Genomic DNA, 25,674 nt, shown 5'->3' with positions numbered 1-25,674 from the left:
AGTGTGTTATGAAGGTGGTTCCCCAACCTATTATGGCTTGTGACCCCCTTTCGGAAAGCCTGCTGTTCGCCACTCCAAAAATATGTAGGCCATCTCGATTTACTTTGGTAATACCAACGGCAACATATTCATTGTTCCAAATCTGTTTCTTGCAAATATTAGTAACTTAAAAACATTATTTCGGCCTACAATAAGTTTAATTTAGTCTATAGATATCTGGCAGATTTGTGAAACTGTCATTATAACTTTATAAGCAGACTGGTTTCGACCGTTAGCAGATCAGATGGCATGTAACTAAATACAAAGGTTAAAATTTGCGGAGCACAAAGGTGTTGGTTGATTTCAAATCCCGAATTATGATCAAACAATTCATGTCGCATAAGGTGAAAACACTCTGTGAAATAATCCTATTGGGTAATGAAACTAGAGAGAACAGGAACTTCTTTTTAAGAAAAAATGTTCAAACGAAATAGCATTCAATCAATTTTGCACCCAGTGTTGAAGATCCCCTCCCTAACTGCTCGGGCCGGAAACTGCTGCTATATGATATCTCCCTTTAGTTTTAGTCTAATAGTTGATCTATTTGCTTGAAGTAAACTTGATGATAGATAAAAAGTTGGATCTTAGTATAAAGTGACATATTATGAATACTATTCTGGCCATCAAACAGAGTGTGTCAATGCATCATTAAACATGCGATACTGTCAGTCCCAATCAGAAGCACCTTCACTTCCCATAAATTTGTTTGCTCAGTTTTACTGAACATGTTGCATTTATTCCAAGGGTCATGCTTCTTGGAGCATGAATTTGAATATTTACATTTGCGTCAGTTTCAAATGTGCAATACCAATTTCAGAAACAAGTGAATGAAATTTAGCAATTAAAGGCATCAGTGATCTATTTTCCTTTATGCAAATTGGTTCATTCATGTATTGTTGATGAAGATAAATTACAAGTGCATGAAAAAGTGGGTTTCTGTTCCTAGAAACAGTTTGTTTGCCAATGATCAAGTACCTCAAATGATTTGGTTCAGTCAAGTATGTTTCAGACTGTGCCATGTTTACCAGAGAACTTTAGGGCTTAAATTTAATATTCGGGTAAATTTGTCAAAATAGTTTTCGGTTCGCAGTTGAAAGCAATCTTGTGATAGTCAAACTGCCAGGGAACTAATACTCAAGACAGCATATATACAAATAAAAATTTGTTAGAAATCGAGAATGAATGTGAAATTAAATGGTCCATTTGATACCAGGCAACTAGAAGATTTCTGGGCAATATGGTATATTTTTACCATTTTAAATAAAATTTCAATTCATCATAAATAAAATGTTCAGTTGAATATACGGTGTTTCATAATATAATTAATTACACACATAATAGATCTATGTCTGAATGTATTAAAATCATCTGAGTCACAACACCTCAGGAACGACAAAGCTTAATATTTTGAGATTGGCCAAATTGTTTTCAATGGATAATTTGTTTGATAATTCCAACAGTTGTTAATACCTCATACTGGTGAAGTCAGTCAGGAAATTAGTGATAATTTGAAATCGAAAAACGACATTGTCAGATTGTGGTGTTCCAGGTAAGAAATAAAAAAAAAACTGAATTATTGCGAACGCCACAATATTGTTCTGAACTTTCAAGCCTCCTATAATCAACTTCCTACTTAATGAAGAGGTATAGACTGGTTTTTGTTCGCATTTATATTTGATGCATACTACTCTGCAACCATGAAGCTATTGCGGTACTGTGATTTTATACTGCCAGTCAAGTGCATAACTGGAGACACTAAGTTATGACCTGGCCAAATTTTTTCTCGGAAAAAATATATCACTAACATTATCAGATCATTCTTTCCAAAGTTTATCTTTTTTAAGGTCAGCTGTATTGTGTACATATTGCACCGCTGTAAAATCTTGATTCAATGGCGACAAACAATGGCATCATAATCTGTTAAACCCCAGTAACTTATTCGTAATGCAGAATCTTGTTCACCCTCCCGGGTCAATTACCTACCTCACTATCAATCTGTCTTGCCATTCCAGCGTGCCGACAGCTGGATCTACTTTAGTGTTTCATAATGCCTCAAAAATCATGGTCAAATCTTTAAAAAGCAACAAGCAATCACTGTTAACAAATGACTAGACACAGAGGAACAGGTACAGCTAATAAATGACTTAATATACGAAAGAATAACACAAATATAGATCCATTGCTGCTAAGCAAAATATTTCAGTCAGATCCCGCGAAAATGGCTTCAAAAACAAGCAAAACATCCTAGTCAGATCCAGCAAGAATGGATGACCCATATATTACCTTTAATTAACATCACATTCAGGGGAACCCACATGTGAAAAAATTCTTAACTGCTTAATCACTTTATTAAAACATGAAACTTCATACACTGAGATTTATTGAAAAATGCTTACAATACAAGAGATTAAAAAGTGCACAAAATACACTTGACAATAAATTGTCTGCTCAGAATCTGAACATATATACATAAAAACACGGTTCGGATGAGATCCGAAATCATTCAACAGCCATAGAGCCCGACACTAACCTACATGGACCGGAGTTCAGTCATTTATTTGAGCCAAACATAGATGCTAATTTACAATACGATTGTGGCGGCTTTTTCAGCCAGTTCAGCGACTAACGGTGATTTTACTTCATCAATCAGGGCAATTTTGAAAGCCTTATGGCTGGAGTACTTGTTACGAATTGCATTTAAATATGTGCTCGTCTCAGCGGCTTTTAAATTTTTAGCCAAATGACACACAACAGGAGCTAATTGTTCATAAGAATATCTGCTGTAATGTTCCAAAGTCGGGGTCCAATCATTGTCATCAAGCAATTTTGTTGAGAGACAGAGTGCAGCTGCAGCAAGTCTTGACGGTGGTACATGGCACATTTCATAGTCAACCATTGCCAATTCCATGAGGTATTTTGCCAAAGTATGTTGGTTAGCATCAACTTGACCTGCTTTAGAATTTCTTCGCAGGAAATGTAATGGGAGTGGACGGCCCAGATTAAAATCCAGGGTTTTCAAGATGAAAATTTCCATTTGTAAAATTTGGGACCGGGTAAAAGCTTTGTCTGTGATATAGACGAAATCGCTCACTTCTGGAGCATACATCTCCTCATACTTTGACGCCAATAGCATAGCAGTAACACCAGCCAATTGCAATTTTGTACGGACGACTGGCTGAAGCTGAAGGAATCTATCCAGAATCGCGATTGTCAAGTAAAGAGTTTCCTGCAGAAGACCAAATCTCTGATGGACTTGAAATAACCAATCTACAAGAATTGATCTCATTCGAGACTTTAATGATGTATCTTTAAGATAATGCTTTTTGACGGGATATTCGGCTTCAAGGTAAAGCATGTATTGATAGATTTCATTCACAAACTCTGAACAGAGCTGTGGATTTTCTGCATCATTTTCATCAATATTTTCGATTTCTGGTTTGCTGGATCTGTCAAAAATGTTTTTTTCTTCAACATCTGGAATTTTACTGGGTGTTCCCATTTCCATTGGAGCAGGATCGGCATCTTTAACTGGTATTTGTTTCGTTTCCACATTTTTGTTATCTCTGACCTTCAAAGCTGTAACCCTTTGTCTGGCTGTGACAGGTTTCTTCAGTTCCTGTTTGACGCCAATATTTTTGCTTCCAAAACGTTGATTAGTAACTGATCCTAGTGCATGTCTGGTAACTGGGTTGGCGGTTCTTTTCTTGATAATTGCGGCGGATTTACCTTTGGCAGGATTCTCCTGATCAACGCGGTTTAAAACATTGGCACGTACCGTTGTTGCCATCTCCAAGACGTCGAAATTCGCTGAGTCGAAAGAATCTTCAGTAGTAACTTCAATAAAATTGTAACGTAAAATATCAAATTGAAACAGAGAACAAACAAGGACAACTCCAACACGTAGCAACGCAAACAACTGAAGGACAAATCAAATGTACGCGCCGCATCGATTATCGATCTTTGGCGCACCACGTGGTCGAATTGTTTGGTGGCGGTAAGGAGCAAAAAAATATGGCTTGAATGGACACATGTATAACTAATTATTAATCACCACGAAGCTAAAAGAAAATATTTACCATTTGTTTTTGCATATTTATTATTGTATCGCATGCCACTTTGTTATCCTTGAATGTCTTGTTTTGTTCCAGTCCTTCTGTAACACCTAATTCAAAATTAAAATTGACGGTGTTGTTAACCTGACTATTTGTGTAAAAAACGCGGCCTACATTCCGAATTAGTATCTTTATGTGTATACATGACTTTTACGGGACCAATGACAATGTAAATAAAGGACTGACTGTGAAACTCAATATCAGTCACTATTTTGCCATAACTTGCGCATATATTGATACGGAAAATTAATTTTAAATGAAAAGTTTGCTAGAATTGTATTGTGCGGGGTTATTAGAAAAGTCGGAATAAGGACCGCTTGACGTATTAGAAAAACAACATATATACACCGTTTCCTGTCGTGCCGTGTTTAGTTAAGATGCAGATTACCATGGCGAGACTAGTGAGAGATGTAAGTTAATGTCAGTGGTACACCATCACACATAGGTGATATATCTACCAATGACTTAGTGGGATGATTGATCACAGGAAAAAATCAAAGCAATTGCTTTGTTTAAGCCATTTATATCTACACAATACGCCCCATCTGCACATAATGCTTTCGTGCTCTTGTGAAATCACATATTTATCGTCACGAAGGTCATTGTAATATGATTTCCCAATTTTATTTTGTTTGCAAGTTTTCAAATCTAATCAAATTGTTTTATTGTTGTACATGTGCAAATGCATTTAGGCATTATTATTTTACAATCACAAGAAGGGCCCGACACTAATTATTAGTAAATTAGCTCAATTATATTATGTTGTGTTTATGACTTGACAATTTACATGGTGCTATGCAAACTCTGTGACTTCTGTGACGTTATCCTTCTCACAGCCAATAACCAAGACATACTACTCTTGTTGGACACGAAGTAGACCTATAGATCGTTTGGGTATTATGTTGTTGCTGTTAGAATTTTTTCATTGGTATGAAAATTTCACCTTTCTCTTTAACTACTGGACTAATTGCTTTGAAAATTTGAGTGGTTAAAGATTGTAATTGTGGCTGGAAAGCTATTGATTATTTCAAAATTTTCTGCCGGCTTTATAGGATAACGTCATCAAAATGACAAATTGCGCAACTTGTGGCGTTTCCGCGTTCGCGTAAGTTGCTATCTTGTGGTTAGTCGAAGTCGTGAAGGCTGTGGTACAGTTAGTCTACTGTAAAAGATTAGATAATCGTGCTACTTGAGCCTTTCTATCTTGTTTTATTCTGCAATCTTGTAAACCATAATAACGCAAAATATCGTTATAAGCACGTTTATTAACTATTACAATAGCTGAATATCATCTCGGTTCAGCACGTATTGATACTGGAATAAATTTGGTCTTATTGTATCCTGCCAATATTGTTAGGTTCCATATCTACGTGGTATATGCGGACCATGAATCTTAAATATATAAGTGGAATCCTGTCACCAAACACAAACTGATTACGAAGAATTACGAACCATACACCGGATCAACGAAAACACACGACAAACTGCTTTATACTTTCAAATAATTTATTTAAATTGAAAATGAAAAGAGGAAAATAGAACAAGAAATAATATTACATAGCTTAGACGCACACATCAGCAAATATATTACAAAGCTACAAAGTCATGAGTGAGCTAGCACCGAAAAAAAAATGTTGGATGAGAAAAAATTAGAAAATATGGAAAAACGGTAAAAAAAATTAGCCATGATAAATTGAATGCAACTCGTCCGATTAGAATCCAAAAACGATGTAAAAAATATTTTCACATGATACTAAAATTATTAAGGATATTCACTCTATTTAGTGAATTGTAGTGACGTGATATGCTCTGACGTCATTGCGTGACGTCATTTTTCATTTTGATCCAAGTTTAGAAGGTGCAAAATCATAGAATGTGATAAATAAGTCGAAGAGTCTATAAACAAATCAATCTCGGAATATGTTTAATCGAGTATGATTTCTTCAGACTGAGTATTATGAAAAAAATATTTGTAACGAAAATATGAAAAAATGAGAAAGTACAAAATGTGCATTTTATTTGCAAGTATTTATAAATAGCTAACAACTAGAATATGTTTGGATGAACATGGTCCATAGCTTTATCATCTATGATCATGATCGGCAACGTATAAATTACATTGATAAACTTTTTTCAGGAATGAAAAGTTATAATGCCGAACATACTTCTATGCAAATCAGCACCAAATAATAATGAGTGCAAATAGAAAATGAACATAAATTAATATTTTTATTAAATATTTCAAATAGCAATAGCAGCAAAAGCATTCTCTAACTTTGTCAGGTAATTATATCACATGGAAATACTGATTACGATTTTTTATCGGCCACACATTAATCATAGATAATTTTTTTGAAAATTAAGTCTGTACACCATAGTACGAATAATAAATCATTTTACATCATATATAAACGATCACTGATTGGCCAAGCATGAATCTAACATGGCTCTATATTATATTACTCTATTTGCCACAATCAAAATCATAACGCTATCATATGATTGGCCAATCGTGGCCATGGAAACAAGTTATTATATTTCTAGTTTTGTTATAGGCTTTTGCGTCTAAGTCGTTGACATAAGGGTGCAAAACTTTGCTTATTATTTAAAACGAATAATTTTTCATTTCCCTTGGAAATATATATTTTCATTAAAAAAAATCCTCAAAGGAGAGAGGATCTCACATTTTTGGATGTTAGATGTATTTTAAAGTTGTATACTGAATACTTTTTTCTAAAAAAAATTTTTTTTTTCACTTTTTCATATTTTTTTTTCAGCGAAAGCGGGCAAGCAATCTTGAATGAAGAATATATATTGAACAATGTTTTCAAGCAAGGTAGATTTTATACACAGATCATACTTGTATGAGAATAATCCGTTGAAAATTGATCCTTGACATACAACAAGATAGATTTTATATGTTAGGTTGTGCTAAGTGTTTTCTCTATTGTGAAGCAAGGTAAAAGTACAATCAATATAGGCAAGATGTTGTTGAGTTGTTTTGTTTTCTAGTAATCTTTCTGTCCCACCAATTGTTTTGGCAGTGCGTTTTTTCGGCAAATCTTGTCATACCACTCCATTCTTCCATCGATTACGTCATGTTTTTGATGCCGTGACGTCACTTTACGGCAAGAATACATTTGATTCCTACTCGAAATCAAGTAATTAAAGTCCGACTGCGTCCCGATCACACAATCAGAACGTTTTCTTTGTTATAGCTTACTGGGCCGACTCCGACTGCCCCTCCTCTTGGAGTGGTCGCCGATGTAACTTCTTTTGGTGTGGTGTTGCTATGCATGGGTAAGGTAGCGGAATTATTTGCGCTATCTCCGCTTATGTGACGACGTAAAGTTTGGATTCCACTTTGTAGTCGAGTGCGATGGACGTTCTCGTTTATTCCAAGTCTTTCGAAATCCCTGTTAGAAAAAAAGATTTTTTTGAAATGACATGACACATAAAAAAAAAGACATCACAATTGTGCATTTCAATGTTCGCTCAGAACGTGGGACATATCATGTTAAGGACTAAAAATGTCCTATTTTACTGCTTATTTGCAATATATATTATGTTTGAAGGAATTAGAATCTTTCCATTTTGATTTATTACATCATGAGCTATGCTCAACGAGCTAAGCTTCCATCATTCTTAAGTAGAACAATTTACTTACTGTGCTGTTAGCTGTATAATCTCTGATAAGTTATTGATTCCATTATCAAGGAAACTTTGTCTATATGCTCCCAATTTCATTAGTTCAAGCCATTCGTCCACTGTCAGAGTACGTTTTGATAGATCGGTGGGACTTTCTGGGTCAAGAAAGGCAGATCTGTAACATAAGACATATTGAAAAAGGAGTAATTTGTGACGTCACAAATAAAAAGTGACGTCATGATTCATATGTTATTTATGAACTTAATAAGTGCATTTATATAAAAAACGACCTCATAATACATGAACGTTAATTCATATTTCCTTGTTTCTATATCACATTTATGTTTCGAATTTCCCAAAATGCTAAAAAAACTCATTAGGTTCGACCACAAAGAAAGGCAGCAATCAACAATGTTATGGGAGATTAAAAAGCCAATCGCACCCGAGATGAGGGTAAGATAATAAACCTTTGCTGTGCTCGTTAAATTTCAACCCCATTTAAGTACAGCTAATATCACCAGGATTTAACGCAAATGAAATTCACCTGAAAATATTAACCCTTGTTGGAAACTAGAAATTTGAACCCCGTTCAAGTACATGTAATAGTACCAGGATTGTATTCAAACGAAAAAAACATATTTCAATGCAAATTCTTACCCAGGGTCTGTGATTGGTTCTCTATCTACGAGCATGTCCGGTTGTTGAACGAATCTCTTCATTCTAATGAAGATTTCTCTGAATGTAGGTCTTGCAGCTGCATCGTTTGACCAACAATCAAGCATAAGACGATGAAGTACTTGTGGACAATCCTGTTAAATATATATATATATATATAAGGAAATCTGAAGGTACGCTGTTTTTTCATAGAGAAAAGTAATTAATCTATATTTTTAAAGTGTTTTTCCTCGAAGTTATGAATCTCCTCATTAAAACATAGACTATCTCAGTCTTTAGAGTTGTGAGTATAAGCGGTGAAGTCAGATGCTAGGATTTTACCAATTTTACAAATAGTTTTAATAGTATCATTTTGGTATGAATTGCGAAATCAAATTTTGGAGTGTTGATTTATGTCTTTAAAAAATTCCACAAATCTTTGTTATTTTAAAAGAAAAAGGATGTATGTACTGTGTATTACTAACAAAATTTATTGCTTTAAATATTTCATAAATATACGCAAGTCTCCGCATTTCACAGACGTGGGCCTGTTTGTAGACATTATAATCTCATGTAACATCGAATATTTCCAAAATTAAAATTCCAATAAAATTCTATAAACTTAAAAATTAACGCTAAGGTAAGTAAAACTAGTGAAGATGAAATATTGCATTATATGTAATTACTCTTTTTCGTGAATTTGTGTCTGGAGTTGCTAAGCAAACAATGTCTTGGGTTGATTAGTTACATGGGTTGGTTTTATCATTTATCATCGTTTGAGGTGACTGTTGGATCTTTAAAATTAAATTAGGACGAATATCATAAATATTGGGTAACTTGCCCATTTACCAATATAAACTTATCGAGGCCGAGTGTGATTCGTGGATAATACAAACATGTTTCAGGTACTAATTGAAACTTTAAGATTTAGAAAATGGTCGCCTGGTACTGTATAGAATACAGAAATAGGAAAAATTGGTATATAGCAACTTTTTAAACATTACTACAACCCCTATACATTCACATTTTATATATTTAAAAAAGATCCAGTGTTCGTTAAAGGTTTCATGAATGGGCCGCCTTTCATCAATAATCTTCGAAATTCAGAAAAAATAGACATTGCCTAATGCATTGATATAATGATAAGTAGATGATTTTAATTTAATACTGAAAATTCTCAAACAACGTTTAGCTTTAGAAACTTATAGTATATATAGACATCATTTATCAATAATTTTTATTCAAAGGATGTCATTTATAATCGCCAGCAATTCTATTTTGAAGACTTCGACACGTCTTACGTTTTCCCGACTTCGCATGGGAAATTAGATTTTTTCATTATCATTGGTATAAGCGTGGGTAAAAGATAAACAACGCATGTAATAGCTTACCAAGCACAGTTTGTCATGAAGTTTACTGAAAACAGTGAATGGCTTATGTGGATTACCCAAACATGTGTTTTTCTCATTTAGGGGGCTTAAAGTGACTTTAAGGTGCGTGTGGTTTTTCTTTGTTTTTTTTAACCCCAATTTTGGTAACCTACTGAGGTAAAGCCTACCCGGAAGCATATCTTTTAAAAGCGTAATTCAACCATAGTTAAGTTCAAGTATAGAAGTGATTCAAGTGAATATAACCTTTTACTAGGAAGTAGACCCGGAAGTAAATTTACCTGTGGTGCTGGCAAGCGGAATCCATCTTCGATGGATTCCGTTACATGTTCATTTGTCATGTCCCAATAAGGTTTTTCTCCGTATGACATAACTTCCCACATTACTATGCCGTAGCTCCAAACGTCACTGGCGGAAGTAAAACGTCGGTACCGGAAGCACTCTGGCGCCGTCCAACGAATAGGAATTTTGCCTCCCTGAAAATTAAAAATTATGATAATTTTTTTGTATAAAAATAAATAAGTAACATATTTTCACCATATGACGTTAGAGTTGAATACTAAATTGACGTGACGTCATTAAAAATGACGCCCAAAATCAGTTTAACGTACCTGAGTGGTATAGGTGGCGTGTGGGTCGTTTTCAAGATTGCGAGATAGCCCAAAATCAGATACTTTACAGACATAGTCATCCCCAACAAGTATATTACGTGCAGCCAAGTCTCTGTGTACATATTGCATGTCTGACAAATACCGCATGCCGCTGGAAATTCCATGTAACATGTTGACAAGTTGCAAGACACTAAACTGTCCACGATTTGCCTGGAAAGTAGATATGAATATATTCAAGCTGTGATAGAGATATGCATATTTACTACACAAGAACGGTTGGTGCAATATTCTGTTAGTTATATTATACCTAGTATTTGGAAATTGGATGATAATGGGTTTCTCTACCAAAAAATTAAAAGCGAAAAAATCTTACCATCAGGAATCTATCTAATGATCCATTTTCCATAAATTCCGAAATGATCATCGTCGGTACAGCTGAAAGACAAAATAAAACAATTTGAAATAAATAAAAAAGAAATAGTTAAAAAATAGTAAACGAAGCAAATTTTTAAGGCGAGATAACGCAACCACAATACTCCCAAATGTAATGAAACTCGTAGAATCTTCATGATAAGACACCGCACCACGTGTGCTGATGATACGCGCCAGACGGTATGTGGAATTCTACTGTCAAAATATGCGTACACCATATATATGACATTGAGGTTTAATTGAAAGTCATTTTAAACTAAGTTATCAATGTCATATATGTAGTGTGCCAGTATTATTGTACACAAAATGTACATATGAATCGTTTTTGTTTAATATTATTTTATGTTGTTGGGCTTTTTCTTCTTATTATTTTGTGTTACTACTGGACCAATTGCTTTGAAATGTTCAGATTTCAGTTCAGAAGGCTATTACTTTTACTTATTACAAAAATATCTGTGGGCTCTATTGGAATCAGATTTGTCATTGTTACCATGGCGACTACCAAAAACCAATACATTGGCTACGAATTACACATCACCGACCTCGTCTAATTGCTAGGTAAATTTTTACAAAATAGCAATGACATAAATTCATAGGAATGTGGCCTTTCTGATAACCATCGGATATAACTACCAAACGCTTGTAATAATCCACTTTGCAATTAGTGGCAATGACCGCCTCCAGGATATGAAGACAATTTTCGTGCCATTTCACTTAAAATACTATATAAATTATTTCGACGGTACATTTTTAATTAGGACCGGAAAATGTAAATAAAAATATTTACTAGTCTAAGTGTAGTTTTTAAATAGGGATATCTCAAAAATATTTTCTATAATTTAATGCATTATAGCTAAACCAACTATAAATGGTATTTAACTCATTATCTAGATTTTGCTATCTTTTGAAAAAAAAGTCGTTCAAGAATGTGTCGACACCGCGTGGTGTGGTCAGCTACTATACACAACTGAACGCGACCAATATCAATATAACGAATCTTCTGTTATATATGAGAAAAGAGGACACATAGCGCACCTGCCTTTCTAAAACCGCATATTCGTGGTTTTAATTGAATTTTTTGCGTCCCGCCTTAAATTTTCTGACGAATCTATTGTGATATAGAAGAATATTTGTACTTCGAAATACCATACAATAAAAAGGCATCTGTGGTCGTTATGCATTGTCAAGTACGGGCCACGGATAACTAACGCATAAAACTAGATGATTTATAAATTATTACTGGATATCATTAGATCTATATAACATCTATGAACAAGCATGGTTAGGATATGAATACCGCAAAAATGTTTTTTATCCATGTTTAACACGTCAACTGAAATTCGAACAACAGACCAACTGTTAAAGTACAAAAGTGTGGACTCACTTTTTGTTACCACCCCCTTCAGTTGAAGAATATTAGGATCTCTGAACTGGGCCATGGTACAAGCTTCACGTAATAAATTGGTTTGGTCGATCAAGGTAGCTCCACGTTTCAAACGTTTAACGGCGACGACACTGCTCTTCTTACCTTCTGTAAGCTTGCCTTTACATACTTCACCAAATTCGCCTAGAATTGGTGGAAATTGTATTAAAGGATGGAAACGCAAATGGAGATTGTCGTTACTGAACACGACGTGATTATGGCAGGTTAGTTAGACCGTATGAGCTAGCGGTTCGTGGGCTTCCAAGGGTCTTCGGAGTCATGCTACGAAAAATTGCTATGTATGGTTGTATGGGGGGGGGGGGGGGGGGGGGGGGCTTCTTCTAGTTGGCTTCTTTTTTTTCTTCTAGTTAGCCGGAGCATGATAGCAAAAATTGCTAAATATACGTATTTTATTTTACATATTTTGATCATGAAACACCGCTGTTTTCATATTAACTATAAAAGACATTATTTATTACCCACCTTGACCTATGACCTTTTCAATTTTGATGTCGGTGAATTCAATTTCTCTTGCAATCTCTTTAACGCCCTTTTGTGGATCTCTGTAATCTGTGTAGGTTGTTCTTCCATTGTTCGAGGACGCTAGTGGAGGTAGACGCACTGTAAGTTTTATGTTAATAACGATTTCAAGTTAGCAAATGACGAATTACAGGCGAAGCATAGAAACAGAAGCATAGGTGGAGTAGTAATAGCTAAGATGACTTGCACATGCACGTTAAATAAGTAATAGTCGAATTTAGTATTATATACTGTTAAAACGCTACATCTAATTTACTAGATTTGCTATGTTACTACAATTTTTTCAACACATACATACTTATATACAATAGTTATCAGTTTTGATATCGAAAATAAATTTTAATAATTTTTTTTTGTAATTTCTGTCAAAAAGTTCACGGAAAAGCAGACAACTGAAGATAAAAATGAAGAGGGCCATCAAAACTTGTCATATTCCATTTAGTTTCTAGTAAACATTCTATTTGCCTTTTTGGCATTATTGATTATATTGCCTCAATTAGTATACTAACTATCTAGAAACTACTTGGACATATACAGGAGCAAAAGCGAGAGTAGCATGTATGATTCGACACATTTAAGCAAAAAAAAAACGATATGATAATACATAAATAAAAAGTAATCATTTTTTATTTGTAGTTTTTATAGAATTTTTTTTAGCATCAAGCAATCTTGCAAAAATAGTCCTTGACTCGTTTTATTTGTAGAATTTTTTGTAGTATTCATGGAATTTTTTTTAGCATCAAGCAATCTTGCAAAAACAGTAATCGACTTGTTTTATTTATAGCGTATGATTAAAGGACAAAACAGCGTTCAAACTCATTAAAGCAGCATGCCAGTCGGGGAAAAATTTGAAAGTCACAGACTGAATAATTTTAATTGCAATATATTTGTCAAGCTTTTTCATCATGCGCTATAGACTAACTGTTATAGAGTTGGACTTCAATTTTCTTTGAACCGCTTTCTCAATTTCAATCAGGAAGAAAATGCTTGGTTAAATGCAGTTATTCTTTCAATTCATGCTTGGTTAAATATATGCCGATGCTCAACAAAATTTTTATAAAAATTCTTATATGACGTCATAATTTTTAACATCGTAATAATATTTGGTAAAACCTTGATTACTTACCAACTAAACTGTCGTTGAACCCATCAGTAAGGCCTTGTCTTTCGTCTGACGTTCCCGCCATTTTTGCTCGAGCTCTGTCGTTCTCTTGACGTATGACGTCATTGGCTCTTCGACGACGTATCGCGATAACTGCGATGATGACTACTAGCAAGACAAAGATCACACCGGCGACGATTCCGATTATGAGACCCATTCCTCCAGCTTCCTCATGTGGCTTAGCAGAAGGTATAACGTCATCTGTATAATGAATGTACACTATAATATATCTATGTTGAAACAGAATTAAGTTTTGGTTCGGATAATGATTGACAAATTAGACGAGAAAAAATAATCTCATCCTTACCCTTAGTTGCAAACACGAGTGTGTCGCTGTAGGGCCCAGTTCCGTCAGGTGAAAGAGCGCGAACGCGAATTTCATACGCAGTTCCAGCATACAGATCAGTGAGTGTGAAATTGGTGCCTCTGGCCTGTAATAATCAGAATGTACTGTGTTATTTTGATATAGTCGATTAAAAGTTGACATGCTTATAGTTGCCAGATATGTATATTATATAATGATATTTTCATATCAGATATATTTTGACATATTTTGCCTTTGAATATGTCAAAACATCAAGTGTATAGAAAAACAATTGAGTAATAATGATAGAAAGCACAAAAAGTGCGGAAATTGCAAACAAAACAATTGATAATCGTTTGACAAATGCTAAAAATATTGGTTATTACATACAGTTTAATTTCACACCAGCCTAGTAATATAGAATAACTTCGAAATGCAGGAAATTTTACAAAAATTTCAATTAAAAACTTAATTTTGTCTGACTTTATAAATCTTTATTTCGACTGAACAAATTCTTACTTTATTTTTTGATTTGAGAAATATTGAAAAAAAAGAATTCATTACCTTTACTAAAATCGGTGCAATGTTGGGTGAATTTGGTGCATTCGGTGACGCTGTGTCTGGAAGTGGCAAGGCATGGATTTCATAGCCGGTTACTTTATCCGATAGTTTCGACGGTAAATCCCATTTCAAAGTAATGGAATTTGAAGTCTTTGAGGTTGCCATAAAATTTTGCGGTTTCGTGGGCACTGAAATTGAAAAATGATGCTTTTAAAAATTTATAAAAAAAAGGGTATTATGAATCTAATTACATTCTCGAAACGTGAAAGTCACGTCATCCTTTTGTAATAATGTCGGAAAATTATAATAATAAACAGAGGAGATAAAAATTTGACATAACCGTGTATTGTTTGAAGTTAATCCGGAACTCTTTTTATTGATAACGATCTCATTTACATTTAATATTTTGTATAAGTCGAACAAAAATCTCTGATAAATAGCATTTGGTTTGTAATCATAATCCATAACCGGTTGTGATAAAACAATGACGTAATGCAATTTCTATGACGTCATCAATTCATAAACTTCATACAGATTTATGGGGTTATCACATCTATTGACTTTTATGATGCGATTTTACGATGATGATCATATATATGTAGGTTATGTCACCAAATAGGTAACTTCAAAACAAAATAATAACGTAACATTGATTGCATTATCTTCAAATGAATCTCATAAATTAGACATGATGACATTTATATTATCAAGATATTCATTACATAATACTATATGTGAGTAACAAACTCAGCATTTCCCCGTGGGCAATGTTTCTTCATAACTCGAAAACAAATCTGTTTAAAAATGTTTTTGAATTCAGAGGTTTATTGAAAACTTATTGAAAATGAACTTGCCAAGGTACCATTAAGTATGCGTTAATGATGATGTCGGGCGCAAAATAGGGTCCATGCTTGACATGGTTTAATTTTTAGTCATATCTTATCGTTATAATCCCAAAATTTTCAATCTGAGCATTATCCAACCATTTCAATACTAAAGTATTACGTAAACCGTTTTTAGCAACCAATTACAGGCGAGATTACTTTTGCGTGGTAAATAATATTGTGGCGTATACGTAACGTCTGATGCTATCTTCAAGATGTAACCAAGAAATTTGTTGACAGCGAATATTTTTTAATATGAGCTAATATTGAAATAACTGTATGAATTACTTACCATTATCATTCGTTGAAAACTCAACCGTTTCATAATTAGCTTGTTCCTTGCTTACAGATGACACACCGTTGTGTGATGATATCTGAATCAATTTGCAATGAATAGTTTAGTGAAAAACATATTTACAAAAATATCAGCAGTCGATTTTAGTAAAGCAATCGGACAAGTATGTCCAATCAAGCACTTTGAGCTGATGGGTGGGGAAAATATAAAGAGAGGGGCGTATCCAGGTGGGGGAGAGGGTGAGGTTCCCCACTCCCCACCCCCTTTAAAATGTTAAAAAGGGCATTTTTCTGTGGGCTCTTACCTTGATTTTATAATGCTTGAACATTTCCAGTCCCTGAAGACTTATGAAGGTCTGTGTTAGATGGTGACGATCAGATGGTGCGAATCGGATCGAACTGGGGCAAGTTCGGCACCTTTGGAATTCTGCGTCGCATTCCGAGCAAGCGGCACTATAAACGAAAAATTACTGTTAGAAATATTCAGAAAATTGTATAGTTTTTTACGTAATCAATATAAATATGTGTATTCTTAAATGTTCCCAGGGAAGCATTCCGATCGTCTTGGTTAAGCATTCCTATTTACTGAACAAGGTTAGTAATATTGAAGATATTTTTAGTAGTATGAACAAAAATGTTGTTACAAGTTTAATAATTTATACAATTGAGATCAAATATCACAAAATACAGGTTCAAGTTTTCCAAAATACTGATAAGATGTAATTGAATGCTTTCCAATTTCTTTTAAAAAACCGCAACAATTACGTCATATAAAATCATTGGTCGAGCTTGTTCGACGATAAATCGTAGATGAGGATCATCAAATTTTGAGCTCACAATATACATAAATACTAGATAGAATTTTAAAATTTTAATTCATGACAGCGTGAAATTGGAAATTCTCAGCTGTGAAACCAAGATAAGATACATTGAAACGGACAAAGATTAAAATGTAGCGAGGAGAAATTTCCAGCTTAAGGCATATTACACATAATTCAAAAAGAACATTTCAAGTTCCCTCACCTGTAGTAAAGATCGCTTCGTGCCCCTGTACTTGACGGTGTCACCCACGAAATTTTAGCTCGGCGATTCTCCATTTCCCAAGTAATGTTCATCGGACTTGAAGGCGGTCCTGGAAATAGAAAAATTTACGTTGAGGGTGATTTGAGTTAATAATATCGAAGGCACTACGAATGAATACAAGATTCGGCAAAATGCGAATAAAATTTGTAAATCACAACAGTATACGCCGAACGCCTATTGAAATTTCGGCCATTCATTATTAAATCATGTTTGACAATAAAAGTTTTTTTGGACTGCATGTGGGCAATAGACTGCATAGGCGTCTGCGAAAATCACGCATAAGAATGATAGATAGTTCTATGTGCGACGGAGCGAACAATACCTCAACGGTAAACCCTTAATATAGCCGACACCTTATTTGCCATAAACAACTTGAGCAAACTTAAATTTATTATTAGTCCGTATTAGACTAAGCATGAAATATATATAATTTGATTACTTAATGCTCGATTTATTAATAATAGATACTTGACCGAACATGAGATAACCAAAAGAAATTTGACACTAACGTAAATATTGGTCGTGCTACCTGAACTAAATTTTGCCGCCATGCCAAATTAGTGTATCGAATCCCTATAAGTAAATAGCAAGTGAAGATATCCCGCTGTGTATATAATTAAGTATTCGAATAGGGGAATTTTAAGCAAAAATTCAAAATGGCTGAAAGCCTTCGTAAAAAAATATCGAAACTGTACTCATCGGTATAGAGTATAGACTATAGAGTTATTTATTAACGTATTCTCACGATTTGATTAACCCCCGTGGCGTTTTCACCAAATATGAATATATTCGCGTTCCGTTTCGTGACAACTAACAGTTACCTATTTAATTTGCGTTAAAGTGTATTCGACCGCTGCATACTTTCGTGATTTTACAACATACGTCACACGTTGTCGACTGAAATAAAATTTTACGAGAAAATTTCGAAATTCGAATTTGTTTCATGAAACCAAAATGGCGTGAATATGCAAATAGCAAAATTGCAAGGCATATGATCTTCTCCGTGTCATTTTTATGTCCTACATGTTGATGGTCCTACAAAAATAAGTTACTGGATTTGATAATACTTAGTAATGCGAGCTCAACCTTGCTTATTAAAACTGACGAAAGGCTGTCGGTGGCAACCTTGAATTGAGCGCCGGATTACCGGGTCACAAAGTCGAGAAACTTAGAGATCTAATCTTCGAAAACAAATTGATTCTAATGAATTAAAATAGACTTGTAACAATTCGATTTTATTTTATTAAATATTTTCTAATTCAGAAAAATATTGTTGAATTAATTTTTTTGTTACAAAATAATCCGCTTAGTTCAGAATCATCGTTTTATCTTAAATTTGTCGTAAATATTGTTATAATCTGTTATCTGATGGCCTTTTTTTATCAACTTTATATCTAAACAATTTGGTATGTTTTGTTATTGGGGTAAAAATACTGCGCGATTATACGTCAGAAGTCCATATTTGACAGTCAAACAAAATATAAGTTACCAACAGAGATGCATTTTTAACTGCTGCGATTTTCATAAACCCGAAATTTTAAACTGCCCCAAACTCGGAGAGAAATGTGACTGATGAGTGTTTGAAAGTTGAAACATATCAACAAAACTCGAACCGAGCAGTTAATTAGAGTAGCCGTAAATCACATCTAAACTTCTGAATCTTATAACTTTCAGACGGCGACAAACCGCGTGTGCACAAGCAAATTTGAAATTGATTAGTACATATTTCAGTCAAATGTTTAAACACTATGATTCTCTGTAAACTTTTTTCACAAACTGGGCGTGTTTTCAACATACATCAAACGCGTATTTTCAATAAATGGAGTTCTATACTACAATAATAAACACAGCATTTCTTCATCTTTAATTTGTACATTTTGTAAGGAAAAGGTTGGGGTGGGCAACCGTCTCGGTATATCTGAGAATAATGTACCTCGTGATCGTTTGGCTAGTGATGCCATCCATGCCTAACAAGCGTATATACCATTTATACCATACACCATTTATCTATAACACATACATGGCCGAGTTGGTAACCTTTCAACTCCGACCGGACACCCTAAAGAAAATATATATCCACGTCGACGTCGCTGTAGAACCTAAGTCATAGAAAAACGCCGATGACGGACCAAATCGCTTTGATCGTCCGACTTCACTTTTGTAACCGTCGGTACAAAATTAACTCGTAATTATCACATGGCACACCTTTAGGCCATTTAGGTTAGGAATTGTAATTCAACAAGTATATGTACGGGTTAATTCATAAGGAAAATCAAATTGCGCAACAATATAATGACGCACGAGCGACTTCATTATTTTCTTATAGTAATTCGGTCGATATTAAATGTTCATAACATGTGTTAGTATTCCGGTAAACTGGATCGTTATGGCAATCATTTTAGACTCCAATGACAGGTCTAGACGGATAAATAAAATAAAGTTTTTATTTTTAATATCCGTTGTCATATTCACGCCAATAAGAACGATGGTCGTCAATAATATGAAATACGAAACTTCAGGAAGCGTTCTGGACTCGAAGTATATTAAAATGTGATTAATATTAAAGGTACGAAATACAGGTTAGCCAGGATGGTCGGCTGGTAGGACCATTAACGATGTAAGTAAATTATTTTACCGGATTTTTTTAGGTAGATGAAACTCTCTCTCGTCAACAAAAGGCTGCTCAAGGCTGTTGAAAGTACTGTAATCGGAAACACGTAAAATAAGAATAGAACGCGAGAATCTGTCAGAACAAATTGACATTTCCAAAAGTAAATTGAAAGTATCGCGTGCTTGACATAAGAATCGTGATTTTGCCGCCTTTTCATTGTTCACCACTACCTATGGATGCTAGGGTTCGAGAGCCCACTTCAAACGCATGCCGACGACACTCAAACACAAGTGGTTTTGCGAACTACAGGCTAAGCTAGCTGGCAATGGGATTGGCTTTGTGTTGTCTTTTATTTCGACCTTATTCAAGCAATCAGTTTCAGGAAATATGTTGATTGTTCAAATGTTGAATTTATAACATTGATAAAAATAATATATATTTCAAAAGCAATTCAATATGTGTTCCAATATGTGCTTATAACCAAGTACCAATATGCGGTAAAGGTATGTGATGACTTGCGTGCGATAGCTTTGCTCAGTTATTTTCAGATAACACAGTAAACAAACTTATTTTATTATTTCAACATTTTGGTATAAAGCCTTGCACAGCAAACATTGATTTGAAGTCTATCATATTTGATTATTTCAAGCAAATTTCCCATCAAAAAACCTATATATTATTCCAAAATGAAGCTTAAAATAGGAAGTTTTGGCATTTCCAACTACGGTCTTAACAGGAAAATTTCATTTTCTGATATTTTTCTCACAAAAAATGATTTGTTAAATTAGGTAAAAGTTTTAGAATGCCCCAATTTTTATTTTTAACCATAAAAATACTTTGGATATACAGGGCGCGTCTTATCTTCTTCCATCTATAGCCATAAAACCTTATACGATGACCCCGAAACAAGGTCTCCATGCTTAATTAGTGGTGAGAGCGGGTCCGGCCATCGGGCAGTCGGGTATTGTTTTTACAGAAGCATACCGGGCTAAAAACGGGTTAAAATTGGCTCAAAGACAATGTTTTGGGTTTTTCTACTGCAGACTGTGCTAATAGTGTAGTGTTAATTTCATAATACCCGTTTTTAGAAAAAATCACGGCACTTGGCTAAATAAACAAGTCTATTTGAAGGTTAATGATAATTAGAGTAGGTCAAACTTGATCGTGCTAACGAGTTAACGCATGGACACTCAAGTTAATACCCTAGTAACACTGTGAAAAATGACTGTCTATTACCTAGCATTGGTAGGTAAATACACAAATCAATCACTAACGCAATCGGTACGCTTATCTCAACACCCACAAGTAACATAAAATCTACATGATATAAAAAAAAGCGACGAAGTAACGCACAAATTACACACAAATTTAATCACATTTTACAACTGTGTTTTGTGTAAACTCATTCATCTTGGGAATAAGATATGTCAGGTAGTCATAATAAACGAGTCCAGAAAATAAAGTCTGAAGGATGCAAGGCGTGAATAAATTAAGCCAGTAGGAAATGGATATTTTTTGTACAAAAACGTAAGGCATTTCCGGCATGGGCCATTTGCATCAAAGGTAATGCGAATATGCTTTAATAAAACTGTTAGAAAAAAATAGAAACTTTTATTAAGTGTCAGATCAAGTGTTTCCAAATAGAATCTACGGCATACCTGAGTGATAAAAAAGGTATGTGAAGGATAATTTGGATTATTCTAATTTATTTCAAAATTGACTACTTTTTGTTCATATTACAAAATTTGCAAAATTTTTAATAAAATTTATAAAACTCATAGCTTGAAGACTATTTTCAGCGACTTTTGGACCTTGACATATTCTTGCGACCACAAATGAAACATTACACCACCGGCTTGAATGTTTAGTAAATTTTATGGATATCTAACTTTTCCTGCAAATTTTGCACAAATCAATTCACCTTAGTGCGTTAATCTAGAAATAATTGACAAATAAACAAGCAAATCATGCCTTTGAAATTTTGAGGTTGCAATTGTTTTTTTCAATTTCAAAGCCACATTATTTTTTAGTGCAGTGTGAGAATAGCTAGGCGGCGGAAAGTCTATGAAAGTCACAATTCAAGGCGTTTAATTACAATCCCACAATTTGAAGTATTTTTTTCGTTGGCCGTTTTTCGTCTTGTCAAAAGCATTAAAATTCGGCCTTTTAAATCTTAAGTAAATTGCTATTTCAGCCACAAAACCAGCACTTTCGACCAAAAAACATGCCACAAATACGATCTGGGGCTCGGTTTTCTCAAGAGCCAAATATAGGCTTTCGTGGGAGCGACACGCGAATTCCCTACCATTATCAGATATACTTTGTAATTACTAGAGATTAAAGAAGTCACCGAGACTGCAGTAAATCAAATTAGGCTAGAGGCCGAAATATGGTTTCCGAGAAAAAGAGAAAAACCAAATATATAATTTGGTTTTAAAGACGTGATTGATTTCAGCATTTGAAATTAGAAAATATAAGACGAATTGTTGTCAAAGGCCCTTGAAGTGTTGATTGAGACTATGTAACCACCTCCATTTCCAACTGTATAGTCGAACGCCAAAACGCTTATTCGCTACAATCGCACATATAATGGTTAGTGTAACGATGGGAAGCGCTATACGCACGCAATATGCTTCTTATCAAACACCAAAATTCGACGCCGTGTATAGTACGTGAAATACAGTGGTATAAGTGGTGAGATAATGGTATATAAATATAACAAGAGAGCGATGCTATCACAGTAGACTACCGGTACCGCAGTATTCATGACTTCGCCTGACGGCCAGAAACCAACTTCAGTGAAAGCGGAGCCGCCACAAGGTGCGCAATTTTTAATTTTGATGACGTCATCGTACACAGAAACAAAAAAAAACGAATCCCACAGAGGCCATAGAAATGTTTGAAATAAAAAAAAGTAAAAGACGAAAAATACAATCTTCAACCACTGAAAATGTCAAAGCAATTGGTCCAGTAGTAATAAAAATAGCGACTTTTTTCATAACAAGAAGAGGATGAACAAGAATACAAAATGACAAAACGTTTCATAGTCCATTTCGTGTCCAATAAGTGCCAAGTGGTAGGCGGTCCAAATCGTACTAGATCTAAGGATGAACGAGGATCTATCACAATAATTCTTGAATTATCCCTTTGACTGACATTTTTAAAATATCAATTTCTCCTGGATTCTCAATGAATAGTCAAAACAAAAACAGACGTTCCAGAAAGTACAATTTGCGGATAAAAATGTCTAAGGGACAAAAGAAACGCATGTTGAATGTCAAAAGCGTGACAAAACATCGCAAATCTACAAGTGCGGACTTGTGTCCTTGTGTATAACAACTCAATAGCGAGGTCAAGGTTAGGGTGAACGGAGGAATCGGATAACGTACAAAACTTGGCGTAGGTTAAGCCAGAACACACGCAAAATTTTGTCAACAGTATTTGCAAAAACTATAGGAAACCCGTCTAAGGAGGAAAAAGATTACTTAAGTGGCCAAGGTAAGGACTTAATGAAATTAGCATGACATGACCCATGTTATACACCGTCGTTAGGCAGACGCAAATTTGATGACGTCATTGACGGGAGAGGATTTGAGACAAGTACGAAACATAGATTTAGCGGCGGCTTTAACTAAAATCAAATTTGGTCGTTGTGAGGAATTCTCAAATTTTGACCTGCTGGTAGGCAATGACCCATTATGTAACGGTTTAATTGTCGAGACGTACCACCGAATACCGGCATATCGCCACGTTCACAATCACGGCTAATGCTTCACGCGTGTTACATACTTACGTTAATCACAAATGGTGGGTTTCCTAATCACGCAGCTATGCGCATAAGCTACTTACATTGCTTACTTAGCCTTAAAATAAACTTGAAGGCTAATGCATTAATGCAGGAGTAGCGAAAGATGATAGAAAAATTCGAAATAACGTTTTGTGGGGCACGACTTTGGGATTTTTTGGAATTACCATTCGTGTTCAGACCGATACATGCATGATAGTATTGAAATTAAGTATATTTATTAGGTTCGCATGTATGATCAAGGCTTAAATTATTTCCTGTATAAGCTAGAGGAAATAAGATTTAATCCCTAACCCTGCGTTCAATGAATTTAAACTAGGTGTTGAACAAGGCGTTATAATCTCATATTCTGGCCTCATGCCCTGGACGGGAGTAAGTAACACCACCCGTTATTATCATAACTTTCCTCAAAATAGCAGGCTAATCCTTTTACGGGATGAGGGGACTGAGGCGCCTGGATTTCGTCCATCAGCGCTTTTTATTGGGACGAGTTGGCTCAATTATTTTGTGAATTTGCGGTTGGACTATCTATCCGTCATCGAGTCTACTATCCACGGGTATCGAATTAATAATAACCTTATTTTGCAATGTATCATTGAATTATCTTCGGGTTATCTTTGGCATAATTTATGATTTATGCCCGCCTTATGTTCTAACAGTGCAGTTAAGAACAACAAATACCAATACAAAAACAACAACATCACGCATGATTAATTTTATGCCCAAATATGGGCAGCAGGCGATAATGTAAATCGAACAAAAACCGTACTTGTGCATGGCTGATCAATAGAATCCTTTCCAGCTCTGTAATATCCAAGTTGGCATTGACACATTGTTGCTCCGGTAGAGTGAGAGGTGCTATGAGGCGGACATTTTTGGCATGCATGGTTTCCGTTGCCAGCTTTATAATATCCAGGCTTGCAAGCTGTAACGAAAAAAACGACTTGAGGCTAAGTATATTGAGGTTATGCTAATTCAATTATCTTTCTTATTTCGCGCTTTTTCGCGCCCTTGGCTCCAAACAGGGCCCGGTACAAACGGCCACTGATATGGAACGGCAGGAAAGGAGCTACTTATTATATGAAAGGACCGGAATCTCTACAGTTCGACATTGCTTACCCAATTTCTTACACCCTGGGTGAAGTGGGGGACATGGGATTTGGAGCAGAGATAGGTCATCCGCGATACAAATACAGTTAACTCCAACGTTTTGTCCGTCATGCCATTACGCTGTACGAAGTATTAATATTTATTTTACAAAATTTTAATCGAAATAAAAATCCATCACTCTTTGAAAATAAGCGGAATCAGATAAATAAAAAGAAGAAATTCTGCCTAAATTCCTTTACGGTTTAGCCATTTTCATTTGCCCCATACATCATAATTTGGCTATTTTTCTTTGGCCATGACCTTGGTGTTTGAATTGAGCAACGGTAATACGTTTCTCATAAATCATATTAAAAAGGCTTCATCTCGCAGAGTCATTACCTCGCGGCTGGTTGCACATAAAAAAAAGAAGTAAATTCGATTGTATTTTAAAGTAATAGGGGCTTTTATGTGGTCTGAACAAACAGATTTGCATAAGCCATGAATCACAAACAGAAAACTGTCGAAATTTCTTTCCTTAATTTATAAAATAAATGCTAAATTATAGTAATTTCACTGCGCTTTTATAACAGTGTACATTCATCTTTATTGACTTTCTATTTGAAGAAATTTTAAGGTATTGTGCGAAGTCACGCACGAGCTATAGCGGACAATGCCAAGTGCAATTACACGGACTTGGGAATTTCTGACTGTCGGGCTATTTGGCAACAAGGTCCAATTCCGGTCACCAATGTCTCCAATTGAAACAAATTTGATACGACTATAATTTTTTTTATAATTTTGAAGTATTTATACCCGGCCATATCAGATTAGACCAAAAATAATAAATTGTAAAACAATTCCATAATACAGATCACGAGATGGTAATCGACATGTAAAAATGCAAAAGGAATTTCAAGTGTGTATCGAGGGTCCGAAATTACATTGAAGTGCGTCGTCGTGATTTGTGACTTCGAGTGTTGTCGCAACGAGGAGAAATTTTAAAAAATAACAGTGTTCCGATTGTTTATTTTGTA

General features: G+C 34.8%; 2 protein-coding genes across 3 annotated transcripts in view; both read right to left on the bottom strand.

Moving 5' to 3' along the window:
- Nucleotides 1-2,402: 2,402 nt before the first annotated feature.
- LOC120328162 (G2/mitotic-specific cyclin-B2-like) lies at nt 2,403-3,971 on the bottom strand. Its single transcript, XM_039394580.2, has one exon. It carries the CDS (start codon nt 3,824-3,826, stop codon nt 2,621-2,623), a length of 1,206 nt encoding a protein of 401 aa, XP_039250514.2. The 5' UTR covers nt 3,827-3,971; the 3' UTR covers nt 2,403-2,620.
- A 1,667-nt stretch (nt 3,972-5,638) lies between these two features.
- LOC120327739 (ephrin type-B receptor 3-like) overlaps nt 5,639-25,674 on the bottom strand; it is a 43,721-nt gene continuing 23,685 nt past the window's right edge. The window contains exons 8-22 of one of the 2 annotated variants that reach the window (XM_039394091.2): nt 24,321-24,476; nt 17,076-17,184; nt 16,358-16,505; nt 16,051-16,132; nt 14,878-15,062; nt 14,317-14,440; nt 13,974-14,210; nt 12,791-12,910; nt 12,269-12,451; nt 10,826-10,887; nt 10,453-10,662; nt 10,123-10,317; nt 8,457-8,608; nt 7,819-7,974; nt 5,639-7,567 (exon numbers count right to left, since the gene is read on the bottom strand). In XM_039394091.2, coding sequence (XP_039250025.2) covers nt 7,339-7,567; nt 7,819-7,974; nt 8,457-8,608; nt 10,123-10,317; nt 10,453-10,662; nt 10,826-10,887; nt 12,269-12,451; nt 12,791-12,910; nt 13,974-14,210; nt 14,317-14,440; nt 14,878-15,062; nt 16,051-16,132; nt 16,358-16,505; nt 17,076-17,184; nt 24,321-24,476 — 2,348 coding nt within the window. In that variant the 3' untranslated portion in view covers nt 5,639-7,338. Of the gene's footprint in view, nt 7,568-7,818; nt 7,975-8,456; nt 8,609-10,122; nt 10,318-10,452; nt 10,663-10,825; nt 10,888-12,268; nt 12,452-12,790; nt 12,929-13,973; nt 14,211-14,316; nt 14,441-14,877; nt 15,063-16,050; nt 16,133-16,357; nt 16,506-17,075; nt 17,185-24,320; nt 24,477-25,674 lie in introns of both variants that reach the window. The other variant, XM_039394090.2, reaches the window with a different exon arrangement.

The sequence above is a fragment of the Styela clava genome, chromosome 7, assembly GCF_964204865.1.
Source record: "Styela clava chromosome 7, kaStyClav1.hap1.2, whole genome shotgun sequence".
Lineage (NCBI taxonomy): Eukaryota > Metazoa > Chordata > Ascidiacea > Stolidobranchia > Styelidae > Styela > Styela clava.
Note: the sequence above shows the minus strand (reverse complement) of the source record. Positions and strands in the feature narration are given on the sequence as shown.

Coding starts and splice junctions, on each gene's coding strand:
- LOC120328162 (XM_039394580.2), bottom strand. CDS start 3,826: ATGGCAACAACGGTACGTGCCAATGTTTTAAACCGCGTTGATCAGGAG.